The 26,452-nt window shown below is 53.7% G+C and overlaps 1 protein-coding gene across 4 annotated transcripts; it reads right to left on the reverse strand.

Annotated features, from left to right (window-relative positions):
• Nucleotides 1–1,877: 1,877 nt before the first annotated feature.
• On the reverse strand, nt 1,878–26,452 carry ITPRIP (inositol 1,4,5-trisphosphate receptor interacting protein). 4 transcript variants are annotated; one of them, XM_005225590.5, is made up of 2 exons: nt 26,227–26,452; nt 1,878–5,683 (listed from the first exon to the last, which is right to left on the reverse strand). In XM_005225590.5, exon 2 carries the CDS (start codon nt 5,668–5,670, stop codon nt 4,000–4,002), a length of 1,671 nt encoding a protein of 556 aa, XP_005225647.1. In that variant the 5' UTR covers nt 5,671–5,683; nt 26,227–26,452; the 3' UTR covers nt 1,878–3,999.

Here is a 26,452-nt window from a genome sequence, read left to right on the forward strand (position 1 = left end):
TTAATTTTTTGGTCAGTGGCTGGATTTTTTAATAATGACTACATTGTTTTTGTTTAAAAAAACAAACCATGAGTTAGAAAAACAAGCTATCTTTGGATGGCAAGGAAAAATGTTAACTCTGAAAGATGTCCCTCCAGGGTAGTGAGAGAGGGTGAGGCAGTGAGGCAGGGGAGGGGATGGGGGAGGTGAACTGAAGGCCCACACTCTGTCACTGGTTCTTGGCTTTCTCTGCTTGTCATCCACTGGCCAAACCAAACAATCTTCCGGCTCTATCCCATAGGGCAGAGACCAGACAGGGCATGAGAACGCTCTGAATCACAGTCTGCAGAATGACTTCAGTTAGAACTTCCGGGACATTTGCTGACTGCTGCCACCAAACCCACTCTGGAAGGGTGCTTGCTGCATAGCAGGGGTGGCTTAAATGTTGCCTATGTCCATGGTGCTTTCCTGGGGGCTCACAAAGTAAAGAAACTGCCTGCAATGCAGGAGACCCAGGTTCGATCCCTGGGTCAGCAAGATCCCCGAGAGGAGGAAATGACAACCCACTCCAGTATTCTTGCTTGGTGAATTCCATGGACAGACGAGCCTGGCAGGCACAGTTGGATATGACTGAGCAACTCTCTCTCTCTCTCTCTCTCTCTCTCACACACACACACACACACACACACACACACACACAAGGTGCTTTCCTGCTCTCACTCCATGGTTCTGGCTGAAATGCTTTTCCTGGTCAGTCCTGCCCAGCTTTGAGAAACAGTCTCCGGCAGTGCCTGACCGTGAGGCCTTCCCTAATCCTCGTTATCAGGAGTTCTTGGACTTCCAGCATCACCTGGGGAACTTGGCAGAAGGCAGATTCCTGCACTGAACTCTTAAGAGACTCCACTGAAGTCTGCTGTGTGGCCCAGGAAGTCGCCTGCCAGTGATACCCAGACCTGACCTGCCAGAAAGGAGTGCTCACCAGCTTTGCCTTCCGCATCCTCTCTGCTTCTCATACTAGTGTAGTCTCAGAAGCCTGTGGCATGCCAGATTCCCCTTGGACCACAGATCCCAAGCAAGCTCCTTGGCTTCTACCAGGTCTGTGTTCTAACAGCTTTGGAAAGGAAGTGAAAAGCCATGCTCAGCCAACTAGGGGGTATCATCGGTCACTTGAGGGCGCTTTAGGAGCCTTACCTGGGTGCCCTGTAGGTTCAAGTTGGTGTCTGGGCATTTGACCTAGCTCTTCATGTTATTCTGATGTCAGCCTTGATTACAAACCAGTGCTGGTTTGATTACAAAGCAGGTTCTGAACTTAAGCTGTGCTTTGACAAGGTAGAGAGAGGGGCTGGGGTTTTGAGGAGGGACGAGGGGTCCTCCTTCAACCTAACCAACCTTGTGGCTTCAGGCCAGCCCTACTCATTTCACTTGCCAAGATGCACAGAAAAAGTCCTGGGCATTTGGCATAGCAAGTGAGCAGACGCTGGGTAAAGTCTAGCATCCTTGGGAAGAAAAGAGATTCCTTGGAGAAAGTTGTCCTTAGTGAAAAGGCCCTACAGGCCTAGATCTCTTCTGTTTAGAAGGCAATCTGTTTTCTTCAAGCCAAAAGCTTCTTGTTACTCCCAGGCCCCCACAGTCTGCACACAATCAGCTGTGTGAAACATGGTTTTGTGTTGAAATCCAGCCTATAGCTGGCTTTCAAAGGCCCTTTCTGAAACTCTGCAGGCTGCCTCAGAGATGGGCCAGAAATACTCGATTTTGCAATTTTAAAAAGTTTTCCAAAAGCATAAGAATAAAAAAGGGAGTGAAAGCTTCCTCTTGTTAATAGGAAATCCACCCTCTCCCCAGCTCTGCCCTGGGAAGCTCACAGATTTCCTGAAGTTAAAAACAAATACTGTGACCAGTTTCTACTCCTTGCAAGAATTTAATTCTTCCTTTAATATAAATAAGGCAGCATGAAACACCAAGAGTCCCGCTGCTTCCTGCTTCAGAAGCAGCTTTGGTGCATACAAGATCCCCATTTCCCCGCTGAGTTGTTGTCTCTGTATAAACAAGAGGCCAGAAGGTAATTTTTCGGTGAATTTTCTTCTGGAAGCAAAGGGGAAGCTGGGGGAGACTGAGGCTTGATCTTGGCTTAAGGAGACTGGTTCTTGGTCACTGGGGTCTCTTCAAAGTACATCAGATGAGGATGAAGATCAGAAAGTAAAGGCATGGGTGACAATAAATAAGGAAATTCACCCCAACTCTGGAAATGAATCCCCACAGAATGGGTGCTTAGGGTTATTGCTGGAGACCACGTGGGCCTGGAGAGGGGCAAGCCCAGGTGCTGCTCAGTCTAACCCCAGCTCACATGGAAAGCTTCCTGCAGCTTCCTACAGTCTGTAATGCCTCATCACAGCTGAGCCAACCACTGCGAATTAACCCTGTCAGGCAAACTGTCCATCTTCTGGAAATTTCCAAGGCTAGGTGAGAGCACTCCTGGGGCAGAGACAGGATCTTTTCTTCGTTCATGGTAAGCCCGACACCCCCAAGGAATCAGGCATGAGTCTGGGCGGTATGGGCAGCTTCAGCCCTGGAGGGAGAGTGCTGCAGAAGGAGCACTCATCCTTGCTTTCTGCTTGGCCCTCTGCAGGGTGACTGAAGCGATGCCAAGAGAGGAGCTCCCAGAGGGCTAGTGAAGCCACAAACGGAGGAGGGAGCAGCTTCAAGCCCCCTGAGCCAGGCCTGGAGGCGGAGGCCAATGCTGACCACAGGCTCTGTGCCTGCCCCGGGGCCGTGGCCCAGTAGTGCCAAGGCGCCCTCTCTGAGGCTTGTGGGCTGTGCCTATAGTCTGTCTTCATGTGTCCCAGTCAGCCAAGGCTCTGTCACGCTCTTCGGGTGTTGGTCATCTGTGTGGCCAGCAAAGCCCATCCAGAAAGGGGGGTTCTGTGCAGTGAGGGAACCCCACTGGAATGAACAACCAAGGGAATGTGGGGGTCTGCATGTGGAGCTGGGATTCCACAACAGATGTTGCTTGCAGGCACCCTTTGCCCTAAGGATGGAACCCTGAGGGAAACCCAGGGCGATGGCATCCCTCATCTCTATGATCTTCTCTGAACTGGGCATCTTTTCTGAAGGCCAGACTTCAGGCCAGACCCCAGCACCCCAGGTACCAGGCTCTGTCCTTCACCCCAGTCACCCTGTGAGTGCCCTCTTTCTCTCTCATCTTCCGCCTTCAGTGCCTCCACCTCCCAACATACTGGTGGCTGGAGAGACCAGCTGTGGAGACAAATGAGGGTGAGGAGCCACTGAGCTTGTACCCACATGGTATGTGGCCCCTACTGGGTCCAAAACGCAGCATCCAAGGGGAAGGGGCAGAGAGAAATGGGTGCACCCTGAGTGAGATGTGGAGCTGAAGCAACGGCCAACTTCAACTTCTCTCTGCCAGGTACCCACTTCCGTACAACAGAGCCGTTAGCCACTTGGGCTGCGAATCTGTCTTTTCTCCAAACAGTATAAAAATGGCAGCCACAGTGGGGATCCCTATAGTGCAGGCTATGGATTGAATGCTGCAAATACCCATATTGACGTCCACTGTTTGGCTGCTACTGGAAAATCAGGGTGCAGGGTCTTAACTTGGGTTCCTGTTAGCATTCCTGTAGATCCTTTGTTGATATTCAAGTAAAGACTGGACCTGGGATATAAAAAGAATCACACCCAAATCGCTGTTTGCATTGTCCCGCAACTCAGAATCCATTGAGTTCTATCATCATCTTTGTCATTGGTAGTGATCCACAAGTCAGCTGCAAAGGATCAGTCCCTAAACCCAGACAATAGCTTCAACTGGCAAATCCCAAGGGCATGAACGCAAACCAGCTTTGGCTTGGAATTGCATTTGCTCTGTGCTATAGGGTCTGGCTTCCCCGGCAGGCTAAGCCATGGCACCCTATAAAGCCTGCCATCTTCCCAGGACAGGGCCTGCAGGTGCCCCCAGGGGTGTGAACGCACAGGATGCCCTGTGTCCTGGCCCTCTGGGTCATGGATGCTCTACAAGATGACAGTTTTGGGGGGCAGGCTGGCATGGTCTGAGGGGATATGGAGGGAGTACTCGCTAATGAGCGCTGGGGCATTCTTGAGCATCTCATAGAAGGAGTCCACTGTCTTCCGGTAGAGACTTCGCTGTAGGACGAAGGGCCGGAAGAGGTTGAGAGGCTCCGCCCTGCGCACGGCCTCAGGGAGCCCCATGGCCTGTGGCACCTTCCGGTTGCCGATGAAAAAGTGCTGGAGCTTCTTCTCCAGCAGGCTCTTCTCCAGGAAGCAGAGCAGTTCGTGGAGACGAGCGTCGAGCTGCTCGGCTTTCCAGTCGGCAGGCCGCCGGGCGAGCAAGAGGTGCAGAAGGGCGGTCTTCAGGTGGTAGCTGCCCAAGCCGCTGGGGCCGGTCAGGCGGCTCTGCTTGGAGAGCAGGAAGGAGGCGATCTGCAAGCAGCTGAGGTGGCAGGCGCCCTCGGGCAGCGCCTTCGAGGTTACCCTGAGGAAGTGGCGCTCATAGACAGCGAAGGACAGAAGCCAATCGGTGCTGGATGCCCGGGTTCCCCCGCCGGGCTCCCGGGCAAGGTGGGAGACGAAGTACAGGTCGGAGTCGTCACACTGGATCACGGGAATCAGGTTGAAGGGCATGAACTTCCCCGAGCGGAACCTGATCTTGAGGGACCCTGGGGTGTCCAGCTGACCAAAGGCCAGGTCGAACTCGTACTTGTGCTCGATGCGGTGCCAGGCTCTGGTGAGGGCGGTCTGGAACCACTTCATGACGCGCATGGTGTCCAGGTACGGGGAGTTGGGGGCGCACAGCGGGTCTGCTGCCTTGCTGCCGTGGTGCACCACGTTGTTCCTGCCGTGGAGGAGACACAGCATGTCTTCTCCAAGCTTGGTCTTGCCGCAGATACAGCCCAGCGTGTCCTCATCGGCCCGGACCACCTTGATCTGGCCATAGCCCTGGCGATCCAAAGGCACGGAGCGGCTGGAGCACCAGAGCTCTGGGTGGAAGTGGTAGGGCTCCGGGGGCATGAAGGGTACGAAGAGATCGCACAGCAGAGGCTTGTTCACCTGCCAGTTCTCGTACATGCTGTCCACGCCGATGAAGTCCTCCACCTCCATGTCCGAGTCCCGGCTGCACAGGCTCCTCAGGGCTTCCAGTAAGTCATCCACGAAGCCTTCCACAAACTCCCGGGTGCGGGCGGCATCTGCTGTGGCCCCCCGGATGCAGCGCTCGTAGAAGTGGTCGAGCGTGGCCCTGTTGGGCAGGGTGAGGCCCCGGAGCGGGGCGCCCTCCAGGTCGGGCAGCTCGTCCTCGTCCGAGCCCAGGCACTCGGGTGAGGGCGCGTCCTGGTGGTCTTGCCGCCACACCTCGATCACCAGGAAGAGGATCATGCAGAGAGTGCTCCATAGGTCCCAGGCGGTGCGGCTCTCATTCTGCTGCTGGCCCTCCTCCGCCACCCGCTCCAATGCCTCCTTCTCAGCCTCCTTGTCGGCTGCCAGCCGCGCCATCTCCTCCTCCAGGCGCAGCTGCTCCAGCTGCAGCTTCTCCTGGTGCGCCTGCATCTGACGGATGATCTCCTCCTCGTTCTCGGGGACTGTGGTGTTCTCTCGCGGGAACAGCAGTGGGTGGTTGATGATGGCCGTCACCACCACTAGGCACACCCGGAAAAGCCCCAGGGCCATGGCGGCAGCTTTCCTGGGAACAGAGAGAGAGACACGGATGGTCACACCTAGCTTTCCTCAACACTGCTCACTCCCTTGTCGTTCCCTCCCGCGGACCTCCGCCCCACCCAAGCCACAGCCCAGCCTTGTTGGGAACAGGAACCCTGAAGTCCCACACCAGCATCCTGGCTAAACCACCACACTGGTGGACCTGTTTCTGTCTGTCCAAACAGTCCTCTTTGTGGGAGCAGCACCCACTTCCCCTGGGAACCGAATCTTTTCTACTCCTAGTCCTCATGATTTGGGAGGGGATGAGGGGATGAACCCACCCCCAGTCAAGGGGTGAGGATATAACCCCGGCCTGACTACTTCATACTCCTCACCCTGGCAGTGGTTGTTTCTGGATGAGTTTATGACCTGCTCTGGCCAGTGGGAGACAGAGGTAGGATATATTGGGACCAATGGGGAGAAAGGCTCACCCTGTTGCCTAGGGTAGCTCAGGGAACCCTGAGGGGTTACACCTGCTATTGGCTCTCTGCTGCTGCTGCTAAGTCGCTTGAGTCGTGTCCGACTCTGTGCGCACCATAGACGGCAGCCCACCAGGCTCCCCCGTCCCTAGGATTCTCCAGGCAAGAATCCTGGAGTGGGTTGCCATTTCCTTCTCCAATGCATCAAAGTGAAAGGTGAAAGTGAAGTTGCTCAGTCATGTCCGACTCTAGCGACTCCAGGGACTGCAGCCCACCAGGCTCCTCCGTCCATGGGATTTTCCAGGCAAAAGTACTGGAGTGGGGTGCCATTTCCTTCTCCGATTGGCTCTCTAGCTACCTCAAAGGGAGATCTGCCAGAGAGAGGTGCCAACATGGACCCAGCAGTGCCTGAAGCCAGTACCTCTGGACTTTGTAGTCATATAAATCAATACATTCCTTTTTTATTTTGGCTGCACCGCATGGCTTGCAGGATCTCAGTTCCCTGAGATCAATAGGAATTGAAACTGGGCCTGGCAGTGAAAGCCCAGAATCCTAACCACTAGGCAACCAGGGAATTCTCAATATATTCTCTTTTTGTTTAAGTCAAGTTTCTTTTCTAACACTTGAAACCAAAATAATCCTGTATAAGACATCCTTTCTTCCCCCTCAGTCAATGGCTGATTCCTCGGTATAGTATAGCCTAGTGCTTAAGAACAGAAGGGCTGGGTTCCAAAGCCTACACAGCATGGTGAACAGCATGTTTACTCAGCAGCAGCTGAAACAGTCTTGAGCCCTTATATATACCCCCAGTGAAAACCTCTCACTCCAATCGGAAGACCCCACCCTAAATTCAGACACTGTTCTCCTGGCTGATCCTGGATCTTTCCCTGGCCAATCTAGGGAACAACCAGAGTGACTGAGTCATTGACTTTCCTCTCACTAGTCATCTGAACTTCTAACCTGACTTCTTAATTGTGAAAGGAGACGTGCCATTCCTCCAGGATTTTTAGGTCTCAAGTGACTTTGGGGTAAGGACTAACCTCTTATAATACTTGCTATTCAGACTGAGCAGCTGCAACATCCCCTGGGAGTCCGTTAGAAATGTAGAATCTTGGCCCCACCCCAGACCCACTGAACCAGAATCTGCATTTTAATACCATCTACATTAAAGTCTTCGAAGGACTATCTCACATCGTAACCCTTATATTATACCCTCTCTTTCCCCTGGCTGGAACCTTGGGAAGTAACAATTGGCCTTTTTGGCTTTTGCCCCACCCACTTCCCGTTGGGGACCTCAGCTAGGAAAGCAAATGGAAAAAGGAGGTCATTGCTGGAGAACCAAGAGCCCCCATCTCTGCCCCAGTGCATGCCAACAGACCTGATAGGAACCCCATTCTCTGACCTTGAATTTGCACCCTGAAAGTCACATGTTCTGGTTATTACCCTAATGGTACCAAGAAGCAGGTATCTATCAGTAGGTTAAGAACACCTCTGGATGGCATCACCGGTGCAATGAATTTGAACTTGGGCAAACTCCAGGAGATGGTGAGGGACAGGGAGGCCTGGCATACTACAGTCCATGGGGTTGCAAAGAGTTGGACACGACTGGGTGACTGAACAACAACACCTCTGCAGGTTCTACCTGGCAGTGCCAGGATGTAGGTAGCCTGAGTTTTCACACTTGGGTAAAACCTGCTGCTCAGAGGTGACCCCTCCTCATTAGCAGGAACCAAAAGTGTTGGGGTTGGGGAGGTCCAGCAGCAGCAGAATTCAGTGTAGTTACGTTCAGGCCTAAGAGGTGAACTCTGAGACACTTATGCATTTCCACTTGAGAAGTCAATGGAGGACAGGAGACAGTGGAGGAAGTTGGGCTGGGAGAGAGGTAGGGTGAGGAAAAAGGGCAGGGGGCAGCCAGCCAGTTTCTCTGCCCCAAGACAAGGAGCAGCGTGCAGGATAATTGCATGAACAGGCCAGCTCTGGTTTCTACATTAGAGAAACATCAGTGGAAAATTTGACCAGGGTGGTCCAGGATGAGATTGTAAGGCTGGCTGATAAACATGGATCAGAACTTTAGGATAAAGGTGTGGAGTACTAGTAATAGAAATGACAACCCACTCCAGTATTCTTGTCTGGGAAATCCCACGGACAGAGGAGCTTGGCCGGCTACAGTCCATGGGGTTGCAAAGAGTGAGACACGACCAGGCGATTAACACATACAACATACATACAGGCAGCAGTCAGTCAGGAGATAATTTGGGCATTTTGAGGCCCTAAAGGGCCTGTACTACAGACGGCCACATTTGGGCACAGGCAGGCCCTGATAAGTCACAGCCAAAGTCTTTGGCAACACCTGATTTTTGAGGTCAGTTTCCAGGGTAGGATGCCACCAGCTGGGGAGTGGGGTGCTATCACTAAGTCCCATAACTGGGAAGTCCTCCTCTTCTCTATCCAACAGCTTCCACAGGGCTCCCTGTGTATGTCCTCATGCCTGCTATAAGATGATGTGCTAAACTAGGGCAGCCAAGTTTCAAAACTCCAAATCAGCTAGAGCAATCGGCACTGTGATGAGAGGATGGACTCTAGAGGGGACAGACTGGGTTAGCACCAGCATGTGCACTACTAGATATGTGACCTTGACAAACCATTCAACTTTTCAGAATCTCAGTCTTTTCATCTGTAAAATTGGAATAATACCTGCTGTTGTAAAGGAAATAATGCATAAAAAGCACTCAGCAAAATGCTTGTGTGTTAGTCACTCAGTTGTGTCCAACTCTTTGCAACCTCATGGACTACAGCCGGCCAGGCTCCTCTGTCCACGGAATTTTCCAGGCAAGGATATAGGAGTGGGTTGCCATTTCCTTCTCCAGGGGATCTTCCCAACCCAGGGATCGAATCCAGGTCTCCTGCATTGCAGGCGGATGCTTAACATCTGAGCTACTAGGGAAGTCCAAAATGTTTGCCCCTGAGCAAATTTTCATATAAAAGGTTAGCTGTAATGGGATGGGAGTAATAGATGAACCTGCCTGCAGGGGTCTGCAGATGCAGTGGGACAAACAAATGCCCCTACAGGAGATGTAGGCAGCCAGAGAACACTAGCAATAGTAAGGTTAACAGCAAGACTCAAAAGGAGCAGGAATCACAAAGGACCCTGGGCTGCAGAGAGAGGCCCAGGTTTGAACCGTGACTCTGTCCTTTGCCGAGGGGTCGTGGGTGAGTCACTTAGCTTCTCTAGGGCTCCACTGCTTTACCTGTGAAATGGAGCTAACAGCAGGCCCTCCTTCAGGTTAAGCAAGACCATCCAATTCAGGTGCTGAGCAGTGCCCAGCATACAGTAAGCACATTACAACACCAGCTCCTTCCCCCTTGGCCTCTAGGGGCTTATTATCTCACCTGTTAAGCACACCAACCCTACCCAAGTCCCAGGGGTATGGAGGAACACACGCTCAAAAGTGCTCTGAAAGCACAAAATGCTTCCCTAAGCCTGCTGTTCCTCGGTAAACCACTCCATCCACCCTGCCCCCCAGTAACAGGGGGTGGGGGTGGGGGCAGTGGGGCGGCAAAGCCTTCCGAGCCTTGGATCCTCCTGGAGGTGGAGTTCCCTCTGACTCACTTCTAGTTTAAACCACCTCCACCCTCTGGGGATGGGATGGGCTCCCAGCTGTTGTCTTGCTCCTGATACCCTTTGTGCAGGCTGGCTTTGCCTGTGGCGCCTAGGTGATGGGGAACAGGACGGAGCTGCTGAGTGCGCACTAGGTGGGGCTGGGCTAGAAGCCTCCATTACTTCCCCTCCCCAAGCCAAGTCGCAAGAACTCTGCCCCAGGGTCCTCGGGGGTCAGAAGAATAAGGGAGAGAATCTGGATGTTGGGACTTTTGGAGACCACAGGGGCAGGACAGCAGCTAGAACCTCTCACAAAACCGTGGATACATGCATGCACACACACGCGCACACACACACACTCCTCACCAAAGGGTCCCTTTCCCCAGACTTAAGTATTCCACCTCTGCCTTGGCCCAAATCTCTTACCTCTGCAAGGCTGCCCCATACAAGTAGTCTGAGACATCCAGCTGGGTTCAGTTTTGAATATAAACCTGGGTCACTTGGAGGGCTTTTGTGGGTCTGCTTGCCAGGAAGCAGGGAGGAAACCTGCTGAGTTCCTCTCCACCCCCGCCCCTGCCCACAGAGCGTGGCAGCCCATGCAGGTCACGGCTAAACTTAGCCTGGCAAATGTCCAAGGTCACTGGGGCTGGGGCGGAGCGCTGTGTGTGGTTAGCCCGGACCAATGGTCTACTCAAACCCTTACTCTGAGCCTGGCTGCAAGCCCCAGACCCTGGGGGAGAAATCTAAGACCTCCCCTTCCTTCTGTGGATCCCTCACTTCCACATCCCCCAGGCCCCCGAGGCACCCTCACCACAGCTTAATCCAATAAATGCCACTACGAGTTGGTTAATAGTGGGACTTCCCTAGCGATCTAGTGGTTCAGACTCTGCACTCTCAATGCAGGGGCATAGGTTCCATCCCTGGTCAGGGAACTAAGGTTCTGCATGCCACATGGCCCCCCCAAAATAGTGATACACTTCATTTTATCCAGCCCTCACTAGGATGTGGGGCTTCCCTGGTGGCTCAGATGGTAAAGAATCTGCCTGAAATGCAGAAGACCTGGGTTCAATCCCTGGGTCACAAAGATCCCTTGGAGGAGGGCATGGTAACCCTCTCCAGTATTCTTGCCTGGAGAATTCAATGGACAGAGGAGCCTGGAGGGCTGCAGTCCATAGGGTCGCAAAGAGTCGGACATGACTGAAGCAACTTAGCCCTCACGCACAAACCTAACACAGTGGAAGCAGCTTGGGCTTTGGTGGAGGCAGTCAGAGCAGCTTTCTCAGCCTAGCTGTGCCTTTTCTAGTTGTGTGGCTGGAAAATTACTTCTCATCTTGGGCTTTGGTTAACCCACCCGTGAAACAGGGGTAACAACCCACCACTTAGAAGGTTCCAGGGGTTGCTGTGAGCAGTGCCCAGCACATCCTAGTGAAGTAAAAGTGCTGGAATTCTCCCAGCAGGAATACTGGAGTATGGTGCCATGCCCTCCTCCAGGGGATCTTCCCACACTTAATAGTGTGCAAGGTTGGGTGCTACAGGGCCCACAAAGATGAGGATGGCATGATCCTCAGTAGTGAAAACACTACAATCCATGCAAGAGGCAGACAGAATGAACAGTAGGCTACAGCATTTCAGAGGGAGTTTCATTGCTGTTCTTTGTAGGAACTTCTTTATCTGTAAATCTCTGCGCCCATTGACCTGGTTCCATATCCACCACGCCCCTTTCCTTCCAGGCAGAATTCCAACTACAAATCGAGAACAGCAGGAGCCTGTGTCCAGCCCTATAAACGTGTTCATCAACACCGGCCTGGCTCTGTCACCCACCTGCCCTCACCTGGGGCTGGCTGACTGTGGCCTCAGCAGTGGGGGTGCCTTTCTTAGCAGCCCAGCAGCCAGGGCCTCCGCCTCCCCGGGACAGTGGTTCCAATGTGGTTGTGGCTCAGCATCCCTAACATCACTTGGAGATGTGCTAGAAAAGCAGATTTCAGGTGCAGCTCCAGACCTACTGATCAGAAATTCCAGGGGTGGGGCCAGCACCTCTAGGTGGTTCTAATGCCCACTCCAGTCTGAGACCCACCCCTTCCCAAGCCAGGCAGGCTTCTAGGGAGGAGGAGGGTGGGACTCCACAGTGTCCCTGCAGCCCAGATCCTGGCACTCGCCAAGGGTTTACCTCACACCTAGCCTCTCAGATGCAATTAGCTTTGCTAATTACCACGGCAGATGTAGCTCAGGCCCTGGCGTCATCTTCAGAGCTGAAAGGAGAACCTATGTGTCTTTACAAAATGGAATAGGGAGGTGGGCTGATGGCAGGGGAACGCACTGACAGCCCAGGTCCTATGGGGTTACTGGAGTCCCTTTCCTGTTGCTTAGGTTCTGGGCCTCCCAAGAAAGAAGTGGCTAAAGGAGACCCAAACTGTCCAAAGTTTAGGCTGAACCCCTCCTGTGTCCCTGGCCTTGTGCTGGAGTTTCACAGTCCTGGCCAATGAGATACATGTTGTTAGGGGGAAATAAACCCACAAATTTAAGAAAGTCAGAATTTAGAGCGGTACTCATCTAAGCCCCATTTTACAGGTGGGGAAACTGAGGCATCATGCGGCAACACACTTGACTGGGAGAGTGGGTAAAGGTGGAAGTGGTCCAGGTGGACTGTGGACCCTCGCAGGCAGAAGAGGATTAGTGAAAGGTGATGTTTTCATTAACAGCTAACAGGAAGCTAATTACTCTGCGTGTGTTTTGTCATTTAATTTTCAGAACACCAGATAGGTGGTTGCGGCATCCCTATTTTGTGAAGAGACTGGTGGTCAGGGACTTTCACTGGGTGGCCTCCAATATTTCCTGGACTGCAGTCTGTGATGAAGCCTGCCTTCCTCTCTGTGCTTTACTCCTTCCATCCCCGCAGGGGCTGATAGGAAACCTCCCCCGCCTGGTGACACCTCCCTGGGTTCCCTGCCAGTGGTGATCACCAAAATCATCAGGTTGGCTGACCCCAAGCTTCCTAGGCCTTGGAGAAACAGGACTATAAGCAAAGAGAGGTGGAATGCAGAGTGCGAGTTTGACCCCGAGTCTTGGTTTGCAGTTTGGGCCCCTGGGGCAGGCTGTCTGAGCCCTGGTGACGTACGGTCTGTCTGTCTCATGCCCGATTCCACTCTTCTCTCTTGGCAGAGGCCATGTCTCATGCTGGTGTCTGATCAGCTTCCCTGCTGTTCAATAGCACCCACCATTCAGGGCCGGCTCAGGGGTCCCTCCTCCGGGAAGCCTGCCCTTTTCCAAACCCCGTGGGTCAGGCCACATCCCTGCTCTTTACTGTGTGGGTTTACGCTGTGTCCCTGCCTTTCTACCTGCAGTGCCAGCAAGGGCTCGAAGCTGAACATCATCTGCATCCCCACCCCTACCTCCTCCAGGCACCACACACGGGGCTGGACACCTGCAGGCGGTGAATGTGTTAGGGGGAGTTGGCTTATCACCTACTTGGGAGGAATGGCCCGCCATGTTGAGTGATAGGTCTCCACACATTCCTTCCTCGCCGCCTGACTCTGGGCCAGGGGACAGACAGACTCAGCACAGACGGTGCCATAAGGGCAGCGCTGCAGGCGCTGGCTGCCGCCTTTCAGGACGCGACCCCTGCTGGAGAGGAGAGATCCCCCTAGGCAAGGCAGACAGCCTCCACCAGTGCATTTCAGGCTGGGGTCTCTTCACCTGCACCCCGCAAGTGGATGGGGGAGGGGAATTTCAGGGAGAGGGTAAACAGCTCTGGGGGTGGGAACTGGGTGCTGGCTGGCCTGAGGCCTGGGCAGAGAGGGAGGGGCGGGCAAGGAAAGGGGAAGGAAGAGGACCAAAATCAGTTGAGAAAGTGGGTAGAAAGGGTGCAGTTTTGGGCCCCCAGGGCTTCCTCTTTTCAGTGTCTTTGCAACACCCCTACCTTCCACGGCATCACCTTTAACTCCTCCCAATGGTGGGCAGGACCTCCTTCTTGGCCTCAGCCTGCCACTTCTCAGACCTGCCACTTTTGTGGCCATTGGGCTCCTTCCTTTATCTCTTTTTCGCCTTCCTGGGGGCAGGAGTGGTGGTGATGTGGGGATGGAGTGGGGAGGGGACACTTCCCCACTGTAAATGGCTCAGTGCAGGTGCTGGACAGCTGGGCCACTCAGGCCTTCTCTGGGGAAGCCACCACACTGCACCCAAAATGGCATGATCTTTCCTGTTTCCTCCAAGAGAAGCCAGAAATCTGCATTTGACCAGCATCTCAATTTTACTCTGCTGTCCACTCTTTCAAAAATTCTTTGAAATCCACGTGAGCCAAAAAAACTGTATCAGCGGGCCACCCAGTCTGCTGCCCCTCACATGCCTCCTCTCCCTGCCCACTGCCGCCCCCCACTCCCCACCCAGCATTCCACTCAAGGCTGCCTGTGACCCCGGGATTCTCCTCACTTTTCCCCCTCAGCCACACCGCCACCTGCTAGCTAGAGCCTTTGCATCCGGGACTCCCTGAAATACCTCCCCCCACCGCTCACCCCCCCTCAACTTCTCACTCCTAGTCCAGTGCTGACCCCATTCCAGTGTCTTCCCGTCGGCCCCAGCAACCACCCTCAGTTAATCCTAACCAGCCGGTGCCTGGGGCTTGCATGCGCCTTCCCCATGGCCTCTCTAGGGACGAGAAGGAAAGAGAGTGACCATGCGGTCTAATAGGCAGGCACTGAGCAGCACTCAGATTTCAGTCCAAGGCCTGTGGTTCTCTCAGGACCGAGAGCTGCACCCTCACCACCCCTTCCTAACCCAGGGAAACGCCAGGGGTCAAGACTGGCCCTGGCCCTGGTGGGGGTGGGGGAGCAGGGCAGAACAAGGGAGAGAGCAGAGCCCCCACCCCCACGCCCGGGGAGGTGGACTACCTACCGATGGGCCCGTGGGAACTGGACACGCGGGGGGAGCAGCCTTTCCACTGATGGGAGCTCTGCTGTGGCCGCACGCGGCTACACTGGCCAGACTCCTTGAGGGAGGCTACTCACTCTGCCAGAGTGTGGAGTTTCCACCAGGCCCACTCTCAGAAAAGGGAGGCGCTTCCACAATGCCACCAGGATGCCAACCCCATCCTCTGGACTGGGGTCAAGCAGCCGGCCAGCCCGGGTGCAGCAAGTCCAGGTGCAATGGCCTGGACTCTGCCCAGATGGATGGGACAGCCCACATCCCTCCTGTTCCTGCTCCTCCACCGCACCACATGCACGTCCCTCGGCCAGCAAGGGATGGACAAGGCAGGGAAGCCAGCAGTCTCCCAAGAAGGACAGGGCCTCCTCCTGTCCAGGCATGCTGCCTGATTCCCCACCACCGAGGCCCTGAACCACAGGGCATCATGGGAAATCACAGTAAAATTTCTGGGATGGAGAGACAGACAGACTAAGGCCTGGGGTCTCAGAGGCTAAGGGATAACAAGGAGGCTGCAGTCACAGAGACAAGGAAGGGCTCTCCTGGCAGCCCTGAGTTGGGGCCCACACCCTCCTCTTTCATTCATCCTTCCCAAGGCTCCTGGAATACAAGTTACTGCTGTTGAATGGCACACCTCAACAGGACAAGTGCATGTGCTCATACCCAGACCCTGTGAACGGGGCTGTATTTGCACAAAGGGTCTTTACACATGTAATTTAATTAAGCATCTTGAGATGAGACACTTCTCGATCACCCTGAATGCAAAGACAACTGTCCTTCTAAAGAGACAGAAAAGGAGAAAACAGACAAAGAGGAGAAGGTGGAGGATGGAGACAGAGGTTGGAGTGATGCTCCATAGCCCACAAACGTCTGGAGCCATGGGAAGCTGGAAGAGGCAAGAGAGGATTCTTCCATAGGGCATTTGGAGGGCGCGTGGTCCTTGGAGTACCTTGATTTGACTTTTGGCCTCCACAGCTATGAGAGAGCAGAATCCTGTTGTTTCAAGCCACCACGTTTGTGATCTTTAGTTACAACAGCCCTTAGGTGGCCGATGCAATCTCACAGCGCATCCCAGCTTGGCCACCCAGCTTCCCGTTTCTGCTGGTCACCAGCAGCAAACCAGCCATCACCCGGGATTCCAAGTGTAGGATGCCACACTACTGGGCATGCCACACTCTCCCTCCTGGCCGGGTATCATCCTTTGGAATCAGCTCCTCTGAGCTCTCCCCTAATTCCCAGCCACCTCAGGTAGCCCAGGCCCTGGAGGTCTCCCTGCCCCACTTCAGGGAGATCCTGTGTCCATGAGACACAGGTCTGAGCTCTAGTTCAGTCAGGGGACCCCCTTTGTTCCCTTCTCTCCTGCGAGGGCCACTTCAAATTATCTACTGTCCTCTGAACACCTCCTAGACTTACTCCCCCACCATTCCGTACAACGCCCACACCTAACCCCATCGTACAGTGCTCACAGTCAGCCCATTTCAGAAACCACTTGGCAAAGTCTTCGGGATCATCTCTTCCCCCAACTCGAGACAAATCCTTTTCTTGAAGGGGACGGATGAACAAGGGGAAGAGACAGCCTATTTACTAAACCTCTCAAGTGTAGGCGGGCATCTGGTACCAGTGTAGATGGTATCTCCAGAAATGTGACCCAAGTAGGGACCCAATAGAGACCTGCTCCTCAAGGCTTTGTTCTTGGCTCATCTGCCTGTGCAGCAGCTCCATTTCCCAGGCAGGAGCCCAAGGCAACGAGAGGTTGAGCCATTGCTCAAGGTCACACAAGTAGGAAGAGAGCAGAGGAGCCAGAGGCCTGTGCCAGGCCTGCGGTTCTGGACCCTGCTGTCTCCCCAGTGGACCCAGGCTGCTGCTTCATCACAAGGAGCTGTTGGCCTGAGCTCTGGTCGTATCTCACTGCCTTCTGTGGTTGGGCTCCTCTGGGGTCAAGGCGGGCCTGTATGCCTTGACATTCTGCAGAGCACCTGGCAGAGACTATATGCAGGGCCGCCTGCTCACTGTGCCAAGGACATGGCGACCCTGGGGACCCACTGGCTTACACCCTACATATGGAGACACTGCTTTCTAAAGGCGTCTATAAACACTCTCCATGTATTTCCTACAGCAGGTATGTACCCAGGGGCTTCCCTTGAAACCCAGTTCCCACACCAGGTTTCTAGACTTGAAGTTACAGGGTGCATTTTAACAACAGAAGTGCAGTACTAACCGTGTTCCACAGCGAAGCAGTCCTTCTGACTGTCAGACATTGGCTTGGCTTAAACTGCAGTTTCTGGGGTCTCCTCTGCCCCTGGGCCCCATCTCACTCCCAAGAGCAGCTGCCCGGAGGGAACATGAACACTTACTTTAGGGTGGCCACACCAGGGCTCCCCAGACTGTCCGCTGTCTCTCTCTGCATCCTGTGTTTTCTACACCCCAGGCCTCCAAGCACAACAGCAAATGCTCAGGGCAGACCCCGCTTTTGGGACACAGAGGGCAGTCTGCAGCAGGGGGTGGGAAGCAGGCTCCAGACCACAGCAAACACACAGGCTTAGGGGAGGGACTCAAGGGGGTGGAGCAGGAAGCTAAGAGTAAATACAAAGGACAACAAAGGGAAGGGAAGGGAAGGCCCTCCCACCCACCCACTGGCCCCTCTCAGAGCTGAGCAGGGGATGGAGGGATTAAGCTGATTGTGCCCCACCTTCCCTGGGTTGGAACAAAGAGCCCAGCGCAGGACCCACAGTGATGGGCTCCAGGGGCTTTTCTGTGGCCACAGAACAGCCAGTTCCCCCACTCCCCGCCTCTTCCCTCTCCCCACCCTCCCCACTGCCTCTGACTTCAGGCTTCGAGGGGTACTGGCCCCCACCACAGTGAAATCTCAGGCGGTGTTCCCACCCTGGTCCCCTGAGGCTTGGGCGTACCTGACACAAGGTCCGGGCCCCAGCTGGGCTGGGAGAGGGGGAGAGAGGTGGGGAGGAAAGGAAGCGCTCTGGGCCTCCTACACACACACACCACACACACACACACACCCACACACACACACCCACACACACACGCTGCTCCGTGACTACAAAGATCTAAAGACCCCTTTCATCTTAATAAAGGGGAACAGTAAGAGACTCAAAGGCAAGAAGGAGGCCAACCCAGCTGTAAAAAACATAAGAGCTGCGGTTGGCCCTCTTGGCTGGGCTCTCCGCTGCAGGGACCTCCCTCACTAGGGCCAAACCAGTCAGAGCAAACCAGTCCTCCTCCTCCACGGGGACCTAGGAACTGTGAGAAAAACAGCCCCCAGAATTACCCAGGAACACAGTCACCCTCCCTGTGAATTACACAAAACCACAATCTACAACCACACGGTTTTCCAGCCACAGGGTTGGAGGGATGACATTGTTGTGAGGATGCCCACGCTCTGTCCGAGCTTCTACCCCAGGCTACACCTGGCACACAGTAGGTGTCCCAGAACCAATTCAGGTACACACGGGTCTGGCTGGGATACGCTGCAAACTGCCACTGATACTGCCAAGCTTACCGGACATCCTACAACCCCAAGGCTACCCAGAAAGAAATAGCCCAAAGCTGTTCAGCTCAGAAGGGCTTAACACTTCGTAGAGGCTTCCTAGAGAAGGGCCAGACTCTGGAATCAGAGGCCTGGTTTGAATCCTGGCTCTCCCACTTGCTATAACAATAGCACCTACTTCATGGCATGGCAGTCACATGGTCGTGCTCCGTAAAGGACATTGTTACTGGCATTGGTATTGGTGAGGAGGCCAGGTCTCCGTTTTGATTTGTAAAATCCTGCTGGGTGCATCTTAGAGACTCCTCTGGGCAGAGGTGAGATGGCCTACATTCCTGCAGCAACCCCAGAAGCCTGGGGACAGGGAAAGTTGTCACCTCTACCTCCTGTTTTCTTCTAAAGGCCCCAGGGGCTGCCACCAAGGGAGAGCAGGAAGTCTGGCACCTGGGAAGTTCACAGCTCCCTGCCCTGCCCATCTGGCAGCAACAATGAGAGCTCCTCCACCATTTCTGAGCACCTAGAAGGAGAAACCAGTGCTGGTCTCCGATACCTGGCATTAAAGGTGCTGCATGGATGCTTGCTGAATGAATGAATGAAGTCAGGACTAGGAAAAGAACCTCACTGCATTCCCTGGAGGAGGAATTTGAAATGGGAGTGGAGTGGGGCATCCTGGATAAAGTAAATTCTAAGTTTTTTTTTCCCCCTGGGAGGCACCCTGCCATCTGAAAAGCAAAGTAAAGCCCTAACAGTGGTCAGTGCCTTGGGAAATGTGAGCACACCCCTTGGGACAGACCACAGCCACTTTAGGTCTGTACAGCCTTCTGCTAACTGCAGGCTGGCTAACCACCACCACCGACCACGATGACGTCCCAAGAATGAACTCCGACACAAGTTATCTGACCCTCAGCTACCTCTCCCCTTGACACCCACCTCCTCGCTTGAGGGCCTTGGAGAAAAGGAAGACAAATGAAGGATGACAGGGTGAGATGCAAATCAGGCAAGGGAAGAAGCAGAAGAGCAATCCTTGGTAGAGTGACAAGCAGCTTGGTCTCTCTGGAGGACACCAGACAAGCTGCAGGGCCCTGATACCCAGGGCAGGGCTTAGTAAACAGCAACTGATGCACTCCATTTATTGAGATTCAAGCATGATGCAAAACACTTTACTTTGCTATATCATCCTCACAATAAACCTCTAAAGGAGGCACAGAGAGGGGCGGCCACCCACACCAGCATCACGGAGCGGGGATTTGAACCCAGGACTGTCCAACGTTCAAGCCCCTGGTCCTTCCGTGATACCGTGCTGCTCAGTGAGCTATGAAACATCAGACACGCACCTATGGGCTTTCCTTCCCTGTACCATTTAGGGAAACTCTCTTGCTCAATGTGCTCAGTCGTGTCTGACTCTTTGCGACCCCATGGACTGTAGCCCACCAGGCTCTTCTGTCCGTTGGAAAAACAGGTGACAATTTAGGTGAAATGTGGGCATGGTGCAAGGAGTCAGACTTAATGAAGCTATGATGCTCCTTCCATCCAGAGATTCTGGGTGTGTGACCCTGGATATCTGAGATGGCTTTTCAGTTCAAAGGATGGGGAAGCCTCCTCCGCAGTGCATGGGGAAAGAGGACTGAGGTCTCTTGAGACCCTGGGCAGTGCGTTTAGGGGTGAGGCAGTAGGAGGAAAAGGCATGGATGCATGGGGGCATTCAGAGGAGGCACACAAGGGTGGGGCCCAGGCATCCCCGCTGTCTTCCCCTCCGGCCCAGGCATGCCTACCTCCTCAGTGACTCTGAAACAAAGTCAGCAAACAAAGGACCTTTTCAGGAACTCCAGGCGGGTTCCCAGACTGCTACTAAGAAGGCTATTGAAACAAGCTCCCAGGAGAACTTTTTGTTATGAGCACGTGGTTTTGCATCAACCAGCTGGGCAATTATGAGGACAACGCCTTCCCTGTGGTTTGAGGCAGGGGTAGGAGACGCTCCTGCATCCGCGCTGCAGGGAAGTGACCTGGAGGGAGGAAGCCCAGGAGAGCTACAAAGGGGAGCCCCTCCTCCTGGGCACAGCAAGGGTCCTGCTGTGCTATTCACCTGGAAGTGAGTCTGTTAAACACTGTGGGTTTTCAATTTTTTCCTTAGGAGTTCCATCAGAGGATCTCAAGTGTACTGAGTATTATCTGCTTCTGATTGTTACTGTCCCCATTAAACAGACAGAGAAACTGAGTCCTGTGCGTCAATATCATAGAGCAAGAGAGGACCTGGGGTTGGCAGTCTGCCTGTTGTCCCCTCACCATTGACACTCAGACTTTGTCAGATTCTGTCCTTAGGCAGGACACCATGGACACCCACGGCTGTGCTCGCTAACACCACTCACCAAATCTCCAGTATATCTCAGACACCCTCAGATTCCTACATAAACTGCTGGGGAGGAAAGCATTCCACAGGTCTCATGTAACCCACTTAGAATTCCCCGGGGCATGCCAGAGCTGGGTGAGAGGCAGACTCAGAGACCTTGTTTCTACTTCCAGTTGGTAGCCACCCATGGGGCAGTGGATTCTGCACAATCTTCCTCTGTGTGCATCTGATCACAAGGCCCCGTGAGGCTACTGAAGCCCCAGCACAGTGTCGGGCACTTTGTAGGTGCACAGTAAGAGCATACTTGTTCCATCAATGAATGAAGGTTCTCTCTTAGGTCAGCCTCCCCAGGAAGGAGGCCATGTTTCTTACTTTCCTTTAGGGGGAAGAGGTGAAGAAGAAGGGAAAGCCCCTTTTCTGACCTCCCCTTCACTACTCCTGGCTGCTCTCGCCCTACTCCCTTTGTGGACTGATTCAGGTTGTAGAAGGGAGGCTCAGAGCCATGGAAGCCACAAGAAGCCCCTCAGGAGGCATCCTTCTTGTTGTGAGTTGCAGCTCAGAGACCCAAACAAGAAGGCAGCTGTCAGTACTTCAGGCCTGGAGCAAACCCAAAGCCCAAAGACCCTTCACCAAAAGGCTCATAGCCCAGACCTCGGACTTGCAGCCTTGCCCTCTTCCCCTAGCCCATCCCGAGGAACACACCTGTGGATGTAGCACTTGCAGCGCTCCTTCCTTTCAACATGTGTCTTACAGTTGGGTGGTTCTCGTTCCTCCCAGTATAACTTAAGGTGGAGGTGTCTGTTGCCTTGGGCAACAGTGATGTCACTGGTGAGGTGCTTCCATTCTGCTGATGTCACGGGGTGGGCCACGAGGATGAAGGGGTTTGAGCTTCCTACAGGAAGACATCCCAGGTTCCAAACTGCCCAGGTGGACCCTGTATACCTCGTGGGCACAACCAAATGATCCTCTTCCTGTCCCAGAAAAACCTCACCCTCTCTCCCCTCTGGGTGCCTGTTCAGGCCATGCCTCATTCCCCTCTCCTAGTGTTGGTGGAAACGTCTGGATGGGTAGCTTTACCCTCAACTCTGAATGAACCCCACACCAGGGCACCAATCTCCTTTTCACCATCTGGGAGAGTCTGGGTCCTTGTGGCCTTGCCCTTTGCCCAGAGCTAAGAGGAGGAAGCAGTGGGGAAGCGAGGTCCCAATCTGGCAGAGAATGATGATCCTCCATTGACCTCCCATCTTTAAGTGCTCATACCAGCCAGACACTGGTCTGCACCAGGCACCATCACAGTGGCTTATAAGCAGACCCTGTGAGGGTTGTCCACATTTTACTAATGACAGAGCCAAGGCTTGGAACAGTCAAAGCAGTTGCCCAACTCCTGAGCTCTGGAGCCAGGACTCAACCCAAGCCTGCCCTAAGTCAAGGTCGATGTGAGTCATACCTCCTTGGCTCTGGGACACCTGGAGGCTTGTGGCTTTAAAGAAGAGCCATGAGGGGGCCTGGACAGAGGCCAGGGAGAACCTTTTAAATCCAAAGAGGCCAGCTGGGCAGGCCAGGTGGTTCAGACAGCCAAAGCAAGGACTTAGGACTGTATCACCCTCATGTTCACACTGGGGCTGCAGTAAGTGGTCAGTCCTGGCCCTTCCAGTTCGTTGAGTTTCTGTGTTGACTAAGGACCATGTTTCTTTGCTCTGTACTTGACTTCTTGTTGACCCATCCAGGCCACCTGACCATCTCCTTGGTTTGCATTTACCCCTGTGGCCTGAACCTACAACCCTGAAATTTTATAGTAGTTATTTAACTTATGCAAATACAACTTAATGTAGCTGGGAGCTACTATTTAGAAAGCACTAAATGAAATAAGTAAATAAAATAAAAAATGCTAAATTATGAAAGAGGACAGGGAGACATCCTACTGGCAAACACTGCCCTTGAGGGACTGGCTAAGGAGATATACGTAACATACAGGACTGCTGATCTACCTGGCAGGCATCTCTCCACTGGTGACGGGGCCACAGAAGCGAACGGAGTCCATGCTATTGGACCACTGCTGCCCCTGCCCTCTGCCTCCCCTGACCTGAATCCAGCTCTGCCAACCACAAGCTGCCTTCTGATTTCTAGTTTCCCATGTGGCTTGCCCAGAACTCAAGAAGCCAGTATCACTGGCTCTACAATGGTTACGAAGTCTTCTTGCAAATTAATATGCTAGCAATTTTATTTGTACACTTTGTAGTGTACAAGAGCTCTCTGTAGATGACTCAGTAGCTCAAGTCCAAACTGTTCTGAAAATTGTGGAGACAGGGCTTCTGAACGCGTGCAGCTAAGAGCCAGATTCTGGGGCGGGTCACATGCCTGGGAAATCGGCGAGGCACCAGTCGTCCCTTTCCAAGGCGATGATGAATTTCCCATTAGCTGAGAAGTCTATTTTGTTTAAAATACTGTCTACAGATAGTAGATAGTAAAATGCTCCGTTCCAGCTAATTAAGTGCTGTAATGTATAGGGTGAAAAAAAAGTGACCATATATACAGAGCTGTGAGATGCAGTTTTGGAAGTCTTTCTGGATGAGTTGGGAAGGGCGTTTGCAGATGAGCAGCACTGGACAGGGATGGGGCTATAGAGCTTGCAAGTGTCAGGACAGCGTGTTCAGATACTTTTTCCATCCTCCATTCCCTCAGGCATTCTCTGCCCAGGTCAGGGACCCTGCATGGCCCCTTTCCTCTGCACCACACCCAGGCAGCACTTACTCACCACCCTCAGGACAGGCCCCAGACTGGATGTGCGATGTCACACTGCCCAGTGATTAAAAAGGAAGGACATCTGAGGCTTGGGCCAGCCCTGCCTCTCTTTCCTTTCCTTCAGCTGCCAGGTAAGTTTTCCATCTTCCTCCATCGGAGCTGACAGTGGGTTTCCTTCCTCTGACAAAGAAAAGACCAATCGCTCTTATCTCTTTCTCACGAGGGGCCCCAACTAAACTACCTTTTGAAACTTTACCTGCTTCTTGCTCTGTGAATGCTCAGCGACTTTCAGGCTTCTGAACACTATACCTCTCTGTGATTGAGTTTCCTCAACTATAGAATGGGGATACCAATACCTATGTCACCGGGCTACTGAGAAGATTAAATGAGTTAATACAGGCAAAGTGATTTTGGGGAAAAAAAAGCCTGGCAAATGTTAAGCCCTCGGTAATTGGTTATCAGGCTGCTGTGTACGGTTGTATGGGTGGTATACTGCTCAAGAACACCTGGCTAGGAGAGTGGAAAGGATGAATCAAGCTCAGATGCCAGCTTGCACAGCTATGTGCCTTGGCTCTGTCCACCCAGATGAGGCCCCTGTTTTCTAAATGATACCAAGGTGCCATCTTCTTGTTAAGAGGAAGTACCTTATTCTAATTCATGCAGATGACGGAACAGGCTAGCAGCAGTCTTGGAGGTTATTATTGTCAGCTCTTGGCACTCTCTCGGGTACATCCCTTTCCCAGCAAGACAAGATTAGTCCCAGCCACAAGTAAGGTCCTGCTCCTCAGGTGTCCAGCACATCTGGAGCACTTACCCCTCCCTTAGCAGGCTCGTGGGATGAAGCTTTCCCCAAGGGCCCCCCAGGGCTGCCCTCCAATTGAGGGACTCTGCACCCCAAACATGGAGCCACAGAGTCTTGGACTCTGGAGGGACCCTCTCCTTCATAATTGTTGATGGCCACCTGTCTCCTGCCAGTGATGGCAATGCCTTAACTACTGAGGTGCTCCAGTTGTCAGCAAGTTCCTCCTTATTTCTGAGTAAGTGAAATCCATCTCCTGCTTCTCCCACCCTGTGAATCTCTAAGGCCAGACAGAGCAAGTCTCCTTCTCTCGAGTGACAAAATGGGAAATTCCTGAAGGCCAGAGCCACCTTCCCCTAGGTTTCTCGTCTCTGGAGGAAATACTGCCAGTCATTCCCTTCTCCCTGACAAGAAACACTTTCCCAACTCCCATGGCATTCCACCTCTCCCCTGCAGACAAGTGAGAACAGGGCTGTGCACTCCAGCCCTCCACCCAGAGATACGTCTCCTCCAGACAGAATCCTCCATCTTTTTCCCTTTATTGATCCCAAGGGGGTCCAAGAAGGAAAAAAACACAAGACCAGGTTCCTCCCAGACAATACCTTCTCAGGTGGGCAATTTTGCTAGAAGCCTCTACCAGAAGTTCCTCCACTTTTTGTCCTCAGATAAAAAGTTCACCCACAAACCCTCATCTTTGTCCCTCTCATGAGTGCTGCAGGAGCTGGGAGGTGTTCTTGCTGACAACTTCTGGGCTGATGGCACGAGGTTAAAAGTTCAGATCCTTGCCACCCGAAAGTTGGAGCTTGAAACTGCTGCGTCTTTGAAAATTACCGAGCTGGAGGATGGCACTTGCACAAAACTCTTTCCATTGGAGAGTCAGCCTAACCACTTTACGGTTACCCACAAGTGGAAAATGTGAGGGCAGGACGGCCTGGAGCGGCAGCAGCAGCACACAGGGAATTAGCAAACAGTGAAAGCCACTTCAGGCACGTAGGCTGGAGGGAGGACTCAAAAGCACAGCCCATTATGCTATAAAGGAGAGGTGAATGGCAGCAATTCTACCTGCCCACCAGGCCTTTTTGCAAGGCTGGCTTGGACCTGGGACTGCACCCTGCACAGGTTTGCTTTACCTGGCAGCCACTCAGCAGTAGAACTAGTTTATGAAAGGGAAGAACCTTGGGTCAAATCCAAAAGAAAAACCTCCCCACTCCCTCCTCCCCACCAAAAATAGGACTCTGAACTGATTTAGATTCAAAAGGACAGGGTCCAGGATCCACCAGTACTTGGTACTCTTCTAGTTTTGGGGAGCTGGGTGGGGGGAGTATAAGGAGGGATGGTTCTCACAGCTTTCAGAGGAGCAAAAGGCAAAATGTGGTCCCTTAGGGGTTCAGTAAAATACTTGCCCTTCCTGGGACACAGCACTTCTGTTTTTAAAGAAAAGGAGCGTTCTGGATGGGAAGCCCAGTCCTGGGGCATCCGAGTTCCTCCAAATCGCAGCCAGGAAGTTGGAAACTGGGAAGGGGTCTAGGATGCTACTAGAGGTCAGGTGGAGACTAGCAGCAGCCCCAAGAGAAAGTTCTGCACGGCGTGGGGTCTCCTCCACTAATAGCCCAGAAAGAGGAAGCGGCGGGGGCTTTATCCCGCCTCCAGCAACCTCATGGCTTCACTACGTTAAACCTAGAAAACAAAGACTTCATACCTACTCTCTCCTTCCAGGAGGGGGAAGGAAGGATGGAAGGGAGCTGGCTAAGAAGCAGGGCGACTCGACTACTCTTTCAGCTCCAGAGCTCTGCTCACACGGTCCAAAGTAACGGATCTTCGGGGCGGTAGAAACAACAACGTGGTCCCGCTTCCGGCATCGCGGTTCGGTGAGCCGGGAGGAGGGGCTGCCGCCGCGCGGGGCTGCAACGGACATCGCTCACTGGGGTCTCCGCGGCCGGGAAGAAGCCACAGAGGCGAGGCTGGGATGCAGGACCCCGCACGGCGCGAAGAGGAAGAGGGCAGCCTCTCCCCGACCCGCGCTGTGCTCGGGCGCCGTATCCCAGTCCCCCAAGTCAGTCCCAACCCGGGGGGGGGGGGGCCGAGCGGGCGCGCCCCTCCAATCCGCCTCCATCTCCGGCGCAGCTCCCCTGGTCCCTCTTCTTCCTTCCAATCCACGAAATGCTCCGGGAGGACGCAGAGCCTCGCGGCCGCGGGCCCGGTACTTACCTTCGGCTTCGGTTTCCGCTCCCCGAGGCGGGAGGGATCGCACGAGTCCCGGCTGCGTTCGCGGGTCCCGGGGGCCCCGGAATCCGCTGTCTGGCCGCCGCTGAGGCTGAGCTTCCCGCCCGACAATTAGAGGGACGGGGGCGGCGATACCTCGGCTGGCTCCCGCCTTCTGGCCCCCATCCGCCGGGCTCTAGAGGACTTCAGAGTTACTCATTTCCTAGATGTC

The sequence above is a fragment of the Bos taurus genome, chromosome 26, assembly GCF_002263795.3.
Source record: "Bos taurus isolate L1 Dominette 01449 registration number 42190680 breed Hereford chromosome 26, ARS-UCD2.0, whole genome shotgun sequence".
In the NCBI taxonomy this organism is placed as follows: Eukaryota; Metazoa; Chordata; class Mammalia; order Artiodactyla; family Bovidae; genus Bos; species Bos taurus.